Here is a 16,500-nt window from a genome sequence, read left to right on the forward strand (position 1 = left end):
AATTCCATAGTTTTGAAGTCTGAGGAAAGAAAACAAGAACTTGTATTTATATCGTGCCTTTCACGTCCTTGGGACATTCCAAACCGCTTCACAGACTATGAATTCCTTCTGAAATGTAGTCACAATTGTTATCTAGGGGGCAAACATGGCAGCCACTTTGTGCACTGCAAGATCCCATAAACAGCAATTAGCTAAATGACCAGTCAGTTTGTTTTTGGAGATGTTAATTAAGAGATAAATATTGGTCAAGACACTCGGAGAACTCCCTGCTACTCTTCAAATAGTGCCATGGGATCTTTTACATCCACCTGAGAAGGCAGATGGATCCTCAGTTTAATGCGTCATTTAAAAGGTGGCCCCTAAAGTGTCAGCCTGGATTAAGATCAATGCTTTGAAGTCAGGCTTGCACCTGTGAACTTGTGAATCAGAGACAAGGGTACTACTATTGGGTCAAACTGAAAGTCTGAATTAGAGCAGGAACGTGTACGACGATTTTTCTTTTTAACATAATCAAGATACAGGAAGGTTGGTGGTGTATTTGCTGCTCAGAAAGAACAATAAATTTCAGAGGACCTTGGTAATTGAATAGTTTTAATGCAATGAAACTTCAGTCCTGTGTTCAGTGCAAACTCACTTTATTTTTGTGTTGTGCCATGAACCAATCCCTAAAACATTGAAATTTCAAGCTTAAATATATGCAAAATGTTAACCAGTTGTTGCCTAACACGATTGTAGACCTCTTGGGAGAATCAGCTCCTTCGAATTTCACTTTGTAATAAAGCCTGTCTTCATTATCTTTGTACTTAGTTAATTAATTTGAAATTTTTTCTAGGTTTTTGAAACGCCTTTCTTTGTTGCTGTGGATCATATGAAAATGAAGGTGGTGATCAGTATTCGAGGGACCCTTTCACCAAAGGTGAGGTATTATAAGCATTCTGTACGGAGAAACTAGCAGTCGCTGCTCAGAATTCTGCACGATTCAGAAAGTCCTGTGTCCCATATAACAAGGTTTTATAATATCAAGCTGCAGGAAGGAATGGTTGTCTTACTATAATCAACACTTAAAGTGTTTATTTTTGTTAAGTAAAATAATCATCTATCGCACAAAAGTATTTGACTTGTGTTTACGTGTTCTGAGACTTTGCTTCTCTTACAGTGTCTATTCAGACACAGACATGCAGCTGAGAATGTACACACAGGCACCCACCCTTGTGAGATATGAGTGCTTGAGGCACCCGCCCAGATACAAGAATACATTCAGATACATAAGATACATTAGTAAACACCGATACACGTCTACGCAGGTATATGTATCAACAAGAGCAGCCATTCATGTACATAACAATCGGATACACAAATATATACACACACTGGGATATAACTGCCCACCGAGAAATGGCAATCAGATATGTGTACACACCCACATAGATACCTCCAGATACAGGTGTTCACCCACAGATGCATAGATTCAAATATGCCCAGGCACCCAACTATATGTGCATACATTTTTAGTGCAGGATATATTGTCTGTCTGCGTGCAATATTTAATGGAGCACACTTTTTAGGCTGTGAACAAGTTGTCTTCCAAATGCAGCATGCAATGAGGACTTAATATGTTTGCAGCTACTTTATAAAGTGTGTAACAAATGTGCAGAGAGCAGAGGGAAATAGCAAATAAAAGCAGAAAGTGCTGCAAATACTCAGCAAATCAAGGAGCATCAATGGAGAGAGAAGCAGAGTTAACGGTTAACTGTGACCTTTCATCAGAACTGGTAAAGATAAGAAAAGTATTAGATTTTAAGCAAGTGAAGCGGGGTAGGGGGGCAGTGGTGGTGGTGGGGAAGAGAACAAAAAGGAAGGTGTGTGATAGGCAAAGGGCAAGAGAGATTAAATAACAAATTAAGGGAAATAGTCTTCATGCCAACAACAAAGTGATGGGAAGACTGGGAGATATGCGTAGATTTATGGGGCTTTACGCATTCTTGTCTCCAGTGCTCTTTTTTAATTACTCATTGTTGCTTGCAAAGTATTATTGTAGTCTAATGGTGCATACTGAATATTGCCTGGGTTTCATCTTGTGATTCCTGATGTTTCCCCAATAGGCTATTGGGTAAAGTCACTGCCAATCAGACTAGAATATCCCAGGTTTGATCTGTGGTTATTTTGAGTTAAATGACCTCAGCCGGATCAAAATTTTGAGAAGAAATATTTTTGTTTTATTCGTTCATGGGATGTTGGCGCCATTGGCAAGGCCAACTTTTATTGTCCATCCCTAATTGCCCTTGAGAAGGTGGTGGTGAGCCACCTTCTTGAACTGCTGCAGTCCATGTGGTGTAGGTACACCCACAGTGTTGTTAGGAAGGGAATTCCAGGATTTTGGCCCAGCAACGATGGAGGAGCAGCGATCTATTTCCAAGTCAGGATGGTGTCTGACTTGGAGAGGAACTTGCAGGTGATGGTGTTCCCCTGTGCCTGCTGCCCTTGTTCTTCTAGGTGTCAGAGATCATGGGTTTGGAAGGTGCTGTCAAAAGAGCCTTGGCAAGTTGCTGCAGTGCATCTTGTAGATGGTATACATTGAAACCATGGTGCACCGATGGTGGAGGGAGTGAATGTTTAAGGTGGTGAATGGGTGCCAATCAAGGGAGCTGCTTTGTCCTATATGGCATCAAGCTTCTTGAGTGTTGTTGGAGCTGCACTCATTCAGGCAAGTGGAGACTATTCCATCATACTCCTAATTTGTGCCTTGTAGATGGTGCGCAGGCTTTAGTGAGTCAGGAAGTGAGTTACTCGCCAGAGAATTCCCAGCCTTTCACCTGCTCTTGTAGCCACACTATGTGGCTGGTCCAGTTAAGCTTCCAGTCAATGGTGACCCACAGGATGTTGATGATAGGGGATTCAGCGATGGTAATCTCATTGAAAATCAACGATAGGTTGTTGGGCTCTCTTTTGTTGGACATGGTTACTACGTGGCACTTCTGTGGCACAAATGTTACATGCCACTCATCAGCCCAAGGCTGAATGTTGTCCAGGTCTTGCTGCATGCGGATGCGGTCTGCTTCATCGCAACAGTCTAAGACCGAAAGAAAAGAGCAGCAATGTTCACACTACTGGCCACTTTCCAATGAGTCTTGGTAAGAAGTGCATGTATTTTGACATAGGATACGGGTGGGGGAGAAGGGACATTGTAATTGCTCTGGTATCCAGATAGCTGCATCGTAACTGCATTAAAGAATGTGTTTATGATTTTGCTACATGTAGTGTCCAAAACAGTTCTTTCATCCAGGTGAGGACAGAATCAAGGCTGTGATGGTTTCTGTGGTTGAATGGCCTGCTTTCTTATACTGTCTGGGCTGATAGATAAAAAGTGGCTACATGGGTAGGGTAATAGAGGTGTGGCTGCATCTTTGGAACTATAATCCAGGAAGGAGAGGAAGAAAAAGGAACCCAGCGATTAGCAACCAAAGACAGGCTTGTATTCACTCTGACCTGCTCTAATTCCACTCACAGGATGCCCTGACTGATCTGACTGGAGATGCTGAACGATTACCAGTAGAGGGCCATCATGGAACTTGGCTTGGCCACAAGGTATCTAGAATTTGTGTTGTATTCCTCAGTTAGAATAGCCATGGTGCTGTAGATATTACATCAGCACTGTTCATTGTTGAATTTTAATACCTTTCTGTTACAACCAGGTGAGAAAGAGGTCCAGGGGTTCCCTTTCAGCCTTCACCTGGTCTTACCATATCAGGGTTTAATTTTAAACACCGTGTTTTTGGCTCCCCCTTGGTGAATCCTTGTTCACCACTTTCCAATTGTAAGGCAAAGAAACCAGCACAAACAGGCTTTCTTAGGTTTAAAGAAGAGAAGTTGAAATTTATTAAACTTAAACTCTAATTTGGTTAACGCCTACAGATACACGCCGCTTCCCACGCTAGAATGCATACAGGATACACACATACAAATAGAGACAGAAAAGAGCAGAAGGAAAATAAAGTGGAAAGGTTTGAGGCAATATCTGAAGAGTTTTTGTTACAGTTCTTCGAACTCATTGTAAAGTCCATGATTGTAGATAGATTTTAATTTTCGTTGGGGCCCAGTATTCTTCTTAAACCTTGTTTGCTGTAGGAGACTTTGCTCTCTTGGGGTTCATGTGTCTTCAGTGGATTTGGAGGTTTATGAGAAAGAGATGGGAGCAGAGAGGAGAGAGATCTTCTCTGTCCAGGAGCAAATAGCTTTCTGCCCAAACTGTTTCTACAAATTCAAAAATCTCAGGTTGCCCAGCAGGCTAGTCATGTGACTAGCTGGTTTGACCATGTCCTTTTGTGTATTCGGCCATCTTAGCAGTCAACCTGGAATGCAAGCTCCTCCACCTTCAGTGTCTGCTGATCAAAGTCCATTGTGGGTTGAATGTCAGGGAATGGCTTTTTCCTTCCAAACACTGTCTGTTAATATGCATATGCCTTTTCCAGCTTATGGCTGATCTGTTCAAAAAGTCTTCTCTTAACTCCAATAACAATTTAAAATCAGTGTTCATGACAAAATCAGGGTGCCCCGTTCTTAGCAGGTGGGGACCTAGCATGACATGTCCCTTTATTTTGTTAATTAAACAAGGAATATAACTTCCCTCCCCAGACAAAAGCTCAGAAAATTGGAATTGCTCTCATTTCTTATCTCTCGTTAACAGAATATTACATTGGAAGTTACATGATAATGTTCCTGTCTTTATAAAACAGCATATAATCTTAGATTATTTTTTTTAAACAAAAATTGTGAATTCAATGCTTATCAATCTGAGGAATGGAACATTTTCTATTTCAGACACCCAGTGTCTCGCATTCCCAAATCAGATATTATAAATAAAATACACATTTTCCCACAGTATCATCAGGGAGCTTTAATCATGTGATTGAGAGGAAGCCATTGCCTCAAAATAAACCTGATTTATAGCAATGAATGTTTAACGATACTTTTATAATGAAAAATGCTTGATAAAGAAAATGTAACATTTAAGAGGCCATTTCGCTCATCATAGATACTCTAGTACTCCAACTCTTCCAGCCCAGCATCTGGTAGCATTTTAAATTTAACTTTGTCTGCAGTTACTTATTTAAGTAGCAAAATAAAGGGCTGGGTATTAAAACTCAACTATACCTGACCTAATATTCCAGATATTTATCAACCTTTGTTTGCAGATGTTCCTTTCGATCATATTTATTTCTACACCTGGCTTTCTTTAATTTCTATTCAGTGCCAGTTTTCTTGTACCTTGCTTTCACTGTATTTTTATATCTCCATTTTACTTGTGTTTCAACGTATGTATTTTAATTCAATTTTTTATCCTCTGTTTGAATTTCGTTTATTTTTTCCTTTTCACTTAGCTGTTAAAATGGTCGAAAGAGACAAACATTTCAGAATATCAATCAAAATATGTTACCAGCGAGGAATTACAGCTATTGTACAGCAATAGAGACTTTAATGTTTGTGATTTGAGAAACCAGGCAACAGTTTGCATTCTGTGTCTTTGGGTCTATGACAGGTTTGGTTACAATGGGACAGATGATTGTTTTCCAACAGAGTACCTTTACACAGTTCACTGCTATCCTGCATCATTTCAACTCCTAATGCGCTAGAGTACAGTCAGTTGCATGAATGTGGCTGTCCCACTGCCTTCTGCCTGCCTTATGAACTGATAGAACTTTACAGTGTAGAAGTGGGCCATTCACCCATTGCAGCTCTGAAAGAGCTATCCACATTGTCTCTCTTCCGATAATCTTAAAAATGTTTCACTTTTCTTGCTGAAAACTCCCTGACATAGTAAGAACTGATGGTATTGAAGACCAATGAAATGTCGCATGCACTCGCACACAAGTAACCATTGTGTAAGGAGGGTAGTCAGTGGAGAGAGAGAGAGAGAGAGAGACAGATACAGCACTGAAACAGGCCCTTTGGCGCACCGAGTCTGTGCTGACCAACAACCACCCATTTATACTAATCCTACACTAATCCCATATTCCCTACCACATCCCCACAATTCTCCTACTACCTATCTACACGAGGGGCAATTTACAATGGCCAATTTACCTATCAACCTGCAAATCTTTGGCTGTGGGAGAAAACCGGAGCACCCGGCAGAAACCCATGCGGTCACAGGGAGAACTTGCAAACTCCGCACAGGCAGTACCCAAAATTGAACCCAGGTCGCTGGAGCTGTGAGGCTGCGGTGCTAACCACTGCGCCACTGTGCTGCCCAGAGTGCTATGTATTTGCAGTTTGCTGTCATCCTCTAGTTTGAACGTGCTATTGAAGATGTTGAAATAATCAGGATAACAGTGAATTGCAGAAGAGTACATTGTTGGTAAAGTTATGTGTCTATGAATCTGGTGTTAGGTTAAAGCTAAGTAAATGCTGGAAACTAGTCCCATGCATTTGCTCTCTGGTTCCCCCATTACACAAAGGGGTCCAGCATGCTGATAAGAGACTAGCCCCGACATGGAGTGTAAGGAGTAGAGGTCGCTCTTTGCAAATATACAAACAAACAAAAAATGTAAATGTACAAAATCCCTTAATATAAAGATAGTTTAGTGTACTGTGAGGAGGCTTCAGGGTTCAGTCTCTTGTGTCACTGCAGTGTTTGCTGGCATGTGGAATGTTTGTGTACAATTCCAGTAGATGTCAGTATGTAATTGGTTACTGTTCTGTCATCGACAGTGAAAAAAAGACAAACAATAAAAACATTTTTTTTAAAAAGCTTCTGCTTCAATGAAAAAAAAATCCTCACATATCGAGATACTGGCACTTGGTAAAAGTCTACTTGCTGCCCATTATGTACACTTTCATCTTTGATCTTAAAGGGTGATTTTTTTTCTTAAGCTTATCTGATGTAGGCTGCATCAATAGTATATACCATCATTAACTCAGTTGCTGAAAAGAGACGTAGATGTGCCTTACAGTCGATCAGCATGGAAGTGATGCATCATTGTTCAGCTCTTGTCAGGTACAGTATCTCACATGAGCAGAGCTGATTGCAGGACCCCTATACAAATATTAGGTTTACATATTTTATCTTAATGTTATGTACACATACCATATCTTGTAGGAGAACTGTTAGTAGCAATGTATGGAAGGCTTGTCAGAGTCCTGTATATTTTAAATATGTTTTGTCAGATTTAATTATCCAGCATGTATTATTTCTGTGTAATGCAACTTTATTTCTGCAGCATCTGCTTCAAAAACCATTTTGTTTTAAGAATCACGTTCAGAGATATCATCTGGTCAGATCAGAGGCAGTGTACTTTTTCTGGACAGGATCTGCCCAACTAGCTCTTATTTTCACTTGAGGGAAGCTGCCAGATATTGTGAAGCATTTCCTTTACTGGCCAGATTCTAGAATTCCAGGTTCTCAACCACTGTCCTTAAGCATCGAGAACCACTGTCGAACAGTACATTATTAGAAAGCTGATGATGGTAAAAGTGAAAAGTTTGAGTCGTGTAGTCTAGGTTACAGGTAGTTTTGAACTCCTCTTTCAGTTTTTATTTGCTTTACTCACTTTTATTGTTATAAATTAAATTAAATATCAAGCATGCTGTTATTTCCGTAATTAGGTTTTACAATTTATTTTACATGCATTTTGGTCCTTTCCAGGGCATGGTTCTATCTGCGGAATACATCAAAAAGAAACTAGAACAGGAGATGATTCTCTCTCAAGCCTTTGGCCGCGACCTGGTATGGCACAGCTAATGTTGTAAAATGTAGACAAAAATAACCATAATGAATGCTGTTGTTCTGAAATAAAAATAGCATGTAACTATCCAAAAAAGGAAAGTTGGATTACCAATTTGTTTCAGTTGAGCGTCAGTACTGCTGAAGGGCACCTACTCAAAATATTAACCCCTATTTCTCTTGCAATTGGATGGTGAGTGCCCTGTTGTGCAGTTCAAATATTTTCTGATGCAAGGTTTGTTGCTTTTCTTCAAATAACAAACTTGTGTTTACTATCTTTGTGGGCTACATTTTCATTACTTTGCTGCAGTTGTAATGTGCAGAAACCTTTGTGTATTTTAACATAGGACTCCCAGCTCCAGATCAGGTTTTTAGCAAATTGCATCTGTGTATCTTTGAGCGTGTACTTTTCTTATGTAATATCAGAAACTAAATAATGCTTATATTACAGAAACATTACAGTTGTGCTTTGCTAGTCTATTTATTTAGAGATACAGCACTGAAACAGGCCCTTCGGCCCACCGAGTCTGTGCCGACCATCAACCACCCATTTATACTAATCCTACATTAATCCCATATTCCCTACCACATCCCCACAATTCTCCTACCATCTACCTACACTCGAGACAATTTACAATGGCCAATTTACCAAACAACCTGCAAGTCTTTGGCTGTGGGAGGAAACCGGAGCACCCGGCAGAAACCCACACGGTCACGGGGAGAACTTGCAAACTCTACACCGGCAGTACCCAGAATTGAACCCGGGTCGCTGGAGCTGTGAGGCTGCAGTGCTAACCACTGTGCCGCCCCCTGCATCGTTCCATTGGTATCACAGAGTCAGAAGGTTATGAGTTCAAGGCTCACACCATGATCTGAGCTCATGTAGGCTGACATTCCAGTGCAGTACTGCAAAGTGCTAAATTGCACTGTCTTCTGGATCAGACATTCACCCAAGGCTCTGTCTGTTGAGTTGGTTGTTAAATATCCATGCAATATTAGGAGAGCAAAGAGTTCTCTGTGTTCCTGGCCAACATTCATGCCTCAACTAACACTACGTAAAGAATATGGGCGGCGCAGTGGTTAGCACCGCAGCCTCACAGCTCCAGGGACCCGGGTTCGATTCTGGGTACTGCCTGTGCGGAGTTTGCAAGTTCTCCCTGTGTCTGCGTGGGTTTTCCCCAGGTGCTGCGGTTTCCTCCCACAGCCAAAAGACTTGCAGGTGATAGGTAAATTGGCCATTATAAATTGCCCCTAGTGTAGATAGGTGATAGGGAATATGGGATTACTGTAGGGTTAGTATAAATGGGTGGTTGTTGGTCGGCACAGACTCGGGCTGTTTCAGTGCTGTATCTCTTTAAAAAATATATATATATTAATATTGCTGTTTCAGGGAACTTGCTATGCATGTTCGCCTATGTAACAGTCACAACACTTGAAGATAAATCATTGTATGTGAAGTATTTTGAGATGCTATTGAGAGACATGATACAGCACTTGATAAATGTTCTTAATTAATTTGGTAGTACTCTTGCCAATGAGTCAAAAAGAACCCGACATCAAGGTTTGAGCAGATATTCTAGGCTAACAGTCCAGTTTAGTACTGAGATGTGCTGCATCATCAGAGATGGCATCTTCAGTTAAGATTTTAAACAGCTGAGATTCTCGAAGGATAAGATCAACTGAATTGAAGGACCACCTTCATCCAAATCTCTTATGTAGATCTTGTGATCAGCTGAAAAACAGCACCTATCAGAACCATGAACATCTGTTAATTCCTGAAATTAACTGCTTGAATCTGTGGAGAGGAGACTGACCAAGACAGGCAATGGGAATTGCTTTTCCTGTGCAGACCAAATTTAAGTGAGCATTGTCCTGTGGTGTATGGAAATGCTGTCAACAGTTTTATTGTAGAAATAGAAGTATCTACCTTCAAAGCTGGTATTTAAAAGACTAGATATTTTAAATCCTAAATATATTCCGTCTTTCAGATGAGATGCTAACTCAAGGCCTTGTCTGCCTTTTCTGGTGGATGCAAAAGTTCCAATGACAGTATTCAGAAAGAAAGCGCTCTGTGCTCTGGCCAATATTCTTCCCTCAATAACACCATCAAAATACATTAATAGGAGATGTATTTCCTTTGTTTGTGGGGACTGATTTGTGCAAATTAGCTGCTGTATCTGTCTACAGAACAATCGGAAATATACCTATTAATTGGCTATTAAGAGTTTCGGGGCTGCTGAGGACATGAGGGTTGCTATATAAATCCAAGTTTGATTGTTTTTAACAGTGCTGCTTTTGGAGGCAGGGTTGTAGTATGAATAAACTGTAGCAACTCACCAAGCCTCCTTTGACAGCACCTTCCAAACCCGTGACCTCTTCCACCTAGAAGGGCAGGGGCAGCAGATGCATGGGAACATTACCACATGCAAGTTCCCCTCCAAGCCACATACCATCCTGACCTGGAACTATATTGCAGTTCCTTCACTGTTGTTAGGTCAAAATCCTGAAACTCCCTTCCTAACAGCACTGTTGGTGTACCTACCCCACATGGACTACAGGGGTTCAGGAAGGCAGCTCACCACCACCTTCTCAAGGGCAATAAACGCTGGCAGAGCCAGCGACGCCACTTCCCCGATAGAATAAAGCAAAAATTGCCTCTAGAAGCAGGGAACAACTCTGCAAGGTAATTTTGTTTTTTCTCTCAGTAGGCAAGGTACCAAAGGCAAATGGCTACTGCCACTTGCTGTCAGTGTTGCCATTTCTTTTTGTACCCACAGTTGTGTTAAGCTTTTAATGACAACTCAGCATGCATTAATTATAGAACTTTTAATGCAACAAAACATTCCAAAGCACCACAGGAGTGTTATCAAACAAAATATGTTATCAAGCCACATAAGGAGATATTAGGACAGGTAGCCAAAAACTTGATCAAAAAGATAGGTTTTAAGGAGCGCCATAAAGGAGAGGTAGAGAGGCGGAGAGGTATAGGAAGGGAATTCCAGAGATTGAGGCCCAGGCAGCTGAAGGCACGGATGCTAATGGTGCAGCTATTAAAATCGGGGACGTGCAAGAGGCCAGAATTGAAGGGGGTCAGAGATCTTGGAAGGTTGTAGGGCTGCAGGAGGTTATGGAGATTGGAAGGGCTAGGCATTGAAGAGATTTTAAAACAAGGAGTATTTTAAAATCAAGCCACTGCCAGACCGGGAGCCAATATATGTTGGTGAGAACAGAGGTGATGAGTGAACAGGACTTCGTTTGAGTTAGGATATGGGCAGCTTAAGTTTATTGAGGGTAGAAGATGGGAGGCTGTCCAGGAAAGCATAGAATAATCTAGAGGTAGTAAAGGCAGATGAGCTGAGGTGGAAACGGTCAATATGATGAAGTTGGCGGTAGGCAATCTTGGTGTAAGTATGTGTTCGGAAGTTCATCCCCGGGTCAAATAGGACATCAAGGTAGTGAGCGATCTGGTTCCGTTTCAGACAGTGACCAGGAAGAGGGATGGAGTTGGTGGCTAAGGTTCTGTTTGGAGCAGGACCGAAGACAATGGCTTTGGAAGGTCTTCCATTGGTTTTTGCATTGTTAAATGCAGTAGTCCTTAACCAGTGCAATTTGCTTTGATAACTTTAATGAAGCAGAGTGTGTTACAGATTGCAATAATAATACGAGTAACAACTCACAAGGTTTAGATGCTGTATCATGGAATAGTGTGGTCTGAGTTCAAGTCAGTGCCCTCCAGAAAGGCAAGTTCCTAATTTTAGTTGTGTCATCAGGATTGTATCAGCGCTGTTCTCCCCCCAGAAATCAGAGGAGAAAATCAGAGAACATAGCAACCAGGAACCTACTTTTACCATTTGCAGAATAATGAGGGCAGAGTCCTGGAAAGACATCGCATATCCTTGGGAATAGTGTACTGCCTTGTGGGCGTCTAGGGAGAGACCAAGGCTAAGGGAGTAAAACCTAACAGAAAATCCGGAGCGGAACCCTGAAGGCGGTCATGTGTCACCTTTGGCATGTTTCCGGCAGTTCCTGCAGCCATACTGGTGCTAAATGTCGTGCTCTGCCCTCCTATGGACCCCACCAGGAAGGCCGAGAGGGGGGTTTTGACGCTTGGGCAACTCAACCTCCATACATCCGCCCAGGCATGCGCCATGGAGAGGTCACTCCATAGTCGCCTCACAGCGACCAAAACAGCACGTAAGGCAGCAGTTGCAGGTTATAAGCCCAGCTCAATTGGCGTAGAGATTGGGCGCCACGGGTGCCTATGTCGGTGGGAGAGGTCATCACATCTTACTGGGCAGCTATCGCCCGCCTCAAACTGGGCAGCCCCCGGTCAGTAAGGTTCTGTCACGCCACAGTCCACCTCCTTCAATGGGTGCTTGGAGCTCAGGGTCACTGCCCGACAAGTGGACTGTAACAGTGCACCAAACAGCACGACAAAAAAGCAAAGAAGGTACCAGCCCTTCGTTTTGCAAGTTGGAATGTCAGAACTGTGTGTCCTGGCCTGTCGGAAGACCCTACACAAATCAACGATTCTCGGAAGACCGCCATCATTAACAACGAGCTCAGTAGATTCAATGTGGACATTGTAGCACTTCAGGAGACATGCCTCCCTGCGAGCGGATCTCTGAGAGCAAGACTACACCTTCTTCTGGTAGGGTAGGGATCCTGAAGAACCATGACAGCATGCAGTGGGCTTCGCCATCAGAAATTCCTTGCTCAGTATGATGGAGACACCCTCAAATGGCTCAGAACGCATACTGTCCATCCGACTGCTCACTGCCTCTGGTCCAGTGCACCTACTCAGCATCTATGCTCCAACACTCTGCTCCCCACCTGAAGTTAAAGACCAGTTCTACGAGGAACTCCATAATATCATTAGTAGCATCCCCAATACCGAACATCTGTTCCTGCTGGAGGACTTTAATGCCAGGGTTGGGGCCGACCATGACTTATGGCTCTCCTGCCTAGGGCGCTATGGCATTGGAAGGACGAATGGGAATGGACAGAGACTGCTTCAGTTGTGTACCTATCACAACCTCTGCATCACCAACTCGTTCTTTCATACTAAACCCTGTCACCAGGTTTCTTGGAGGCGCCCAAGATCACGTCGTTGGCACCAGCTGGACCTCATCGTCACAAGGCAAGCCTCCTTAAACAGCGTTCAAATCACACGCAGCTTCCACAGTGCGGACTGCGAGACCAACCACTCCCTGGTGTACAGCAAGGTTAGACTCAAACCAAAGAAGCTGCATCACTCCAAGCAGAAGGGCCGCCCGCCCATCAACACTAGCAGAATGTCTTATCCACAGCTGTTACATGAGTTTCTAAATTCACTTGAAAAAGCCCTTCAAAACACTCCGACATTGCATTGTTGAACTACAAAAAAGCCCCCAGCGAGTTAACATCTGTCGCACTTAAAGCAGCCAGAAGCGCTGCACAAAGAATAGCCAGGCGCAGGGCAGATGACTACTGGCAACACCTATGCATTCGTATTCAGCTGGCCTCCGACACCGGAAACATCAGAGGAATGTATGATGGCATTAAGAGAGCTTTTGAGCCAACCATCAGGAAGATCGCCCCCCCCCCCCTCAAGTCTAAATCAGGGGACACAATCACTGACCAACACAAGCAAATGGACCGCTGGGTGGAACACTACCTAGAACTGTACTCCAGGGAAAATGTCGTCACTGAGACCGCCCTCAATGCAGCCCAGTCTCTGCCTGTCATGGATGAGCTGGACAAACAGCCAACAAAATCGGAACTCAGTGATGCCATTGATTCTCTAGCCAGTAGAAAAGCCCCTGGGAAGGACGGCATTACCCCTGAAATCATCAAGAGTGCCAAGCCTGCTATACTTTCAGCACTCTACGAACTGCTTTGCCTGTGCTGGGATGAGGGAGCAGTACCACAGGACATGTGCGATGCCAATATCATCACCCTCTATAAGAACAAGGGTGACTGCGGTGACTGCAACAACTACCGTGGAATCTCCCTGCTCAGCATAGTGGGGAAAGACTTTGCTCGAGTCGCTTTAAACAGGCTCCAGAAGCTGGCTGAGCGTGTCTACCCTGAGGCACAGTGTGGCTTTCGAGCAGAGAGATCCACCATTGACGTGCTGTTCTCCCTTTGCCAGTTACAGGAGAAATGTCGTGAACAACAGATGCCCCTCTACGTTGCTTTCATTGATCTCACCAAAGCCTTTGACCTCGTCAGCAGACATGGTCTCTTCAGACTACTAGAAAAGATTGGATGCCCACCAAAGCTACTAAGTATCATCACCTCATTCCATGACAATATGAAAGGCACAATTCAACACAGTGGCGCAGTGGTTAGCACCGCAGCCTCACAGCTCCAGCGACCCGGGTTCAATTCTGGGTACTGCCTGTGTGGACTTTGCAAGTTCTCCCTGTGTCTGCGTGGGTTTCCTCCGGGTGCTCCGGTTTCCTCCCACATGCCAAAGACTTGCAGGTTGATAGGTTAATTGGCCATTATAAATTGCCCCTAGTGTAGGTAGGTGGTAGGGAAATATAGGGACAGGTCGGGATGTGGTAGGAATATGGGATTAATGTAGGATTAGTATAAATGGGTGGTTGATGGTCGGCACAGACTCGGTGGGCTGAAGGGCCTGTTTCAGTGCTGTATCTCTTTAAAAAAAAATAGCGGCGCCTCATCAGACCCCTTTCCAACCCTGAGTGGCATGAAACAGAGCTGTGTTCTCGCTCCTACACTGTTTGGGATCATCTTCTTTATTTATTTTTTTTATTTATTTAGAGATACAGCACTGAAACAGGCCCTTCGGCCCGCTGAGTTTGTGCCGACCATCAACCACCCATTTATACTAATCCTACATTAATCCCATATTCCTATCTTCTCCCAGCTGCTTTCACATGCGTTCAAGTCTTCAGAAGCAGGAATTTTCCTCCACACAAGATCAGATGGCAGGTTGTTCAACCTTGCCCGTCTAAGAGCAAAGACCAAAGTGTGAAAAGTCCTCATCAGGGAACTCCTCTTTGCTGACGATGCTGCATTAACATCCCACACAGAAGAGTGTCTGCAGAGACTCATCGACAGGATTGCGGCTGCCTGCAATGAATTTGGCCTAACCATCAGCCTCAAGAAAATGAACATCATGGGACAGGATGTCAGAAATGCTCCATCCATCAATATCGGCAATCACGCTCTGGACGTGGTTCAGGGGTTCACCTACCTAGGCTCAACTATCACCAGTAACCTGTCTCACAATGCAGAAATCAACAAACGCATGGGAAAGGCTTCCACTGCTATGTCCAGACTGGTCAAGAGGGTGTGGGAAAATGGCGCACTGACACGGAACACAAAAGTCCGAGTGTATCAAGCCTGTGTCCTCAGTACATTGCTCTACGGCAGCGAGGCCTGGACAACGTATGTCAGCCAAGAGCGACGTCTCAATTCATTCCATCTTCGCTGCCTCTGGAGAATCCTTGGCATCAGGTGGCAGGACCGTATCTCCAACACAGAAGTCCTTGAGGCAGCCAACATGCCCAGCATATACATCCTACTGAGCCAGCGGCCCTTGAGATGGCTTGGCCATGTGAACCGCATGGAAGATGGCAGAATCCCCAAGGATGCATTGTACAGCGAGCTCGTCATTGGTATCAGACCCACCGGCTGTCCATGTCTCTGCTTTAAAGACGTCTGCAAACGTGACATGAGGTCCTGTGACATTGATCATTGTCTTGGGAGTCAGTTACCAGTGATCGTCAGAGCTGGCGGACAGCCTTAAAGGCGTGGCTAAAGTGTGGCAAGTTGAAGAGACTTAGCAGTTGGCAGAAAAAAAGACAGAAGCACAAGCTAAGAGCCAACTGTGTAACAGGCTCGGCAACCAATTTTATCTGCAGCGCCTGTGGAAGAGTCTGTCACTCTCGAATTGGACTTTATAGCCACTCCAGGCGCTGCTTCACAAACCACTGACCACCTCCAGACACTTACCCATTGTCTCTCGAGACAAGGAGGCCAAAGAAGAAGAGAAAGAAGAGTGTATGGTGCTTTGGTCAAGTAATCAAGGAATAACACTCCAAACAAATGCTGTGGGCCAGCAAGGGGAAAATTGATCATGGCTGCCATGCATTATTGTTATCCATGGACTCCTACTGGAGGGTTATTGGATGAAGTTGTGATTCAGCTTGACTGTGGTGATCCGATTATTGTTGAGGGTTGCACATGAAGAATGGCCACTTCGACAAGGTACATGGACCCATACCTGGCTAAGAGTGAATGACTTAACAACAGAAGGAACATGAGAGAAAATTGGCGAGAAGAAAGTTGGGGAAGTACTCTTTGAAATAAAGTGTTGCTGCATATTTTGCCACTGGGTGATTGGTGCATCAAGACATGCAAAACATTATTCCCCATCAAAGCCAGTAGTGTGGCTCTAGAATGTGTGTCACCAGATCGGTAGAGGGCATGATTGGAGACTCAAAATATCAAGTCCCCATTAGATTACAAGCATGTTATTTAAATCAATATATCCATTCTAGCGGTTAGGACAAATCTTTATTTTATGGAGATAAATGAAGAATACAGTGTACTGAAACCTTATCCATTACCATTCCTTTTTAAAGTTAAAATATAGATTTCTTCCCCCTCCCCAAGGCTCAGAGCATGTACATGGCTTGAGTGCACATTCTTGAATTGTAGTAACATGAGAATGAACAGTAGACCCATTACCAACATATAGTGGAAGTACTGTAACCTTTTTTGGGCTGTAGATAAGTTACTTGCCTGTGTTTATGTGTGGGATT

At 43.5% G+C, this 16,500-nt stretch overlaps 1 protein-coding gene across 4 annotated transcripts in view; it reads left to right on the top strand.

Moving 5' to 3' along the window:
- The window catches only part of dagla (diacylglycerol lipase, alpha), a 450,361-nt gene that overhangs the window by 342,193 nt on the left and 91,668 nt on the right, over positions 1-16,500 (top strand). For all 4 annotated transcript variants that reach the window (XM_068046193.1, XM_068046192.1, XM_068046194.1 and 1 more), the window contains 3 exons: positions 833-916; positions 3,508-3,585; positions 7,643-7,723. In XM_068046193.1, the coding sequence (XP_067902294.1) occupies positions 833-916; positions 3,508-3,585; positions 7,643-7,723 (243 nt within the window). The remainder of the gene's footprint in view (positions 1-832; positions 917-3,507; positions 3,586-7,642; positions 7,724-16,500) is intronic.

This window comes from Heterodontus francisci, chromosome 14 (assembly GCF_036365525.1).
Source record: "Heterodontus francisci isolate sHetFra1 chromosome 14, sHetFra1.hap1, whole genome shotgun sequence".
Lineage (NCBI taxonomy): Eukaryota > Metazoa > Chordata > Chondrichthyes > Heterodontiformes > Heterodontidae > Heterodontus > Heterodontus francisci.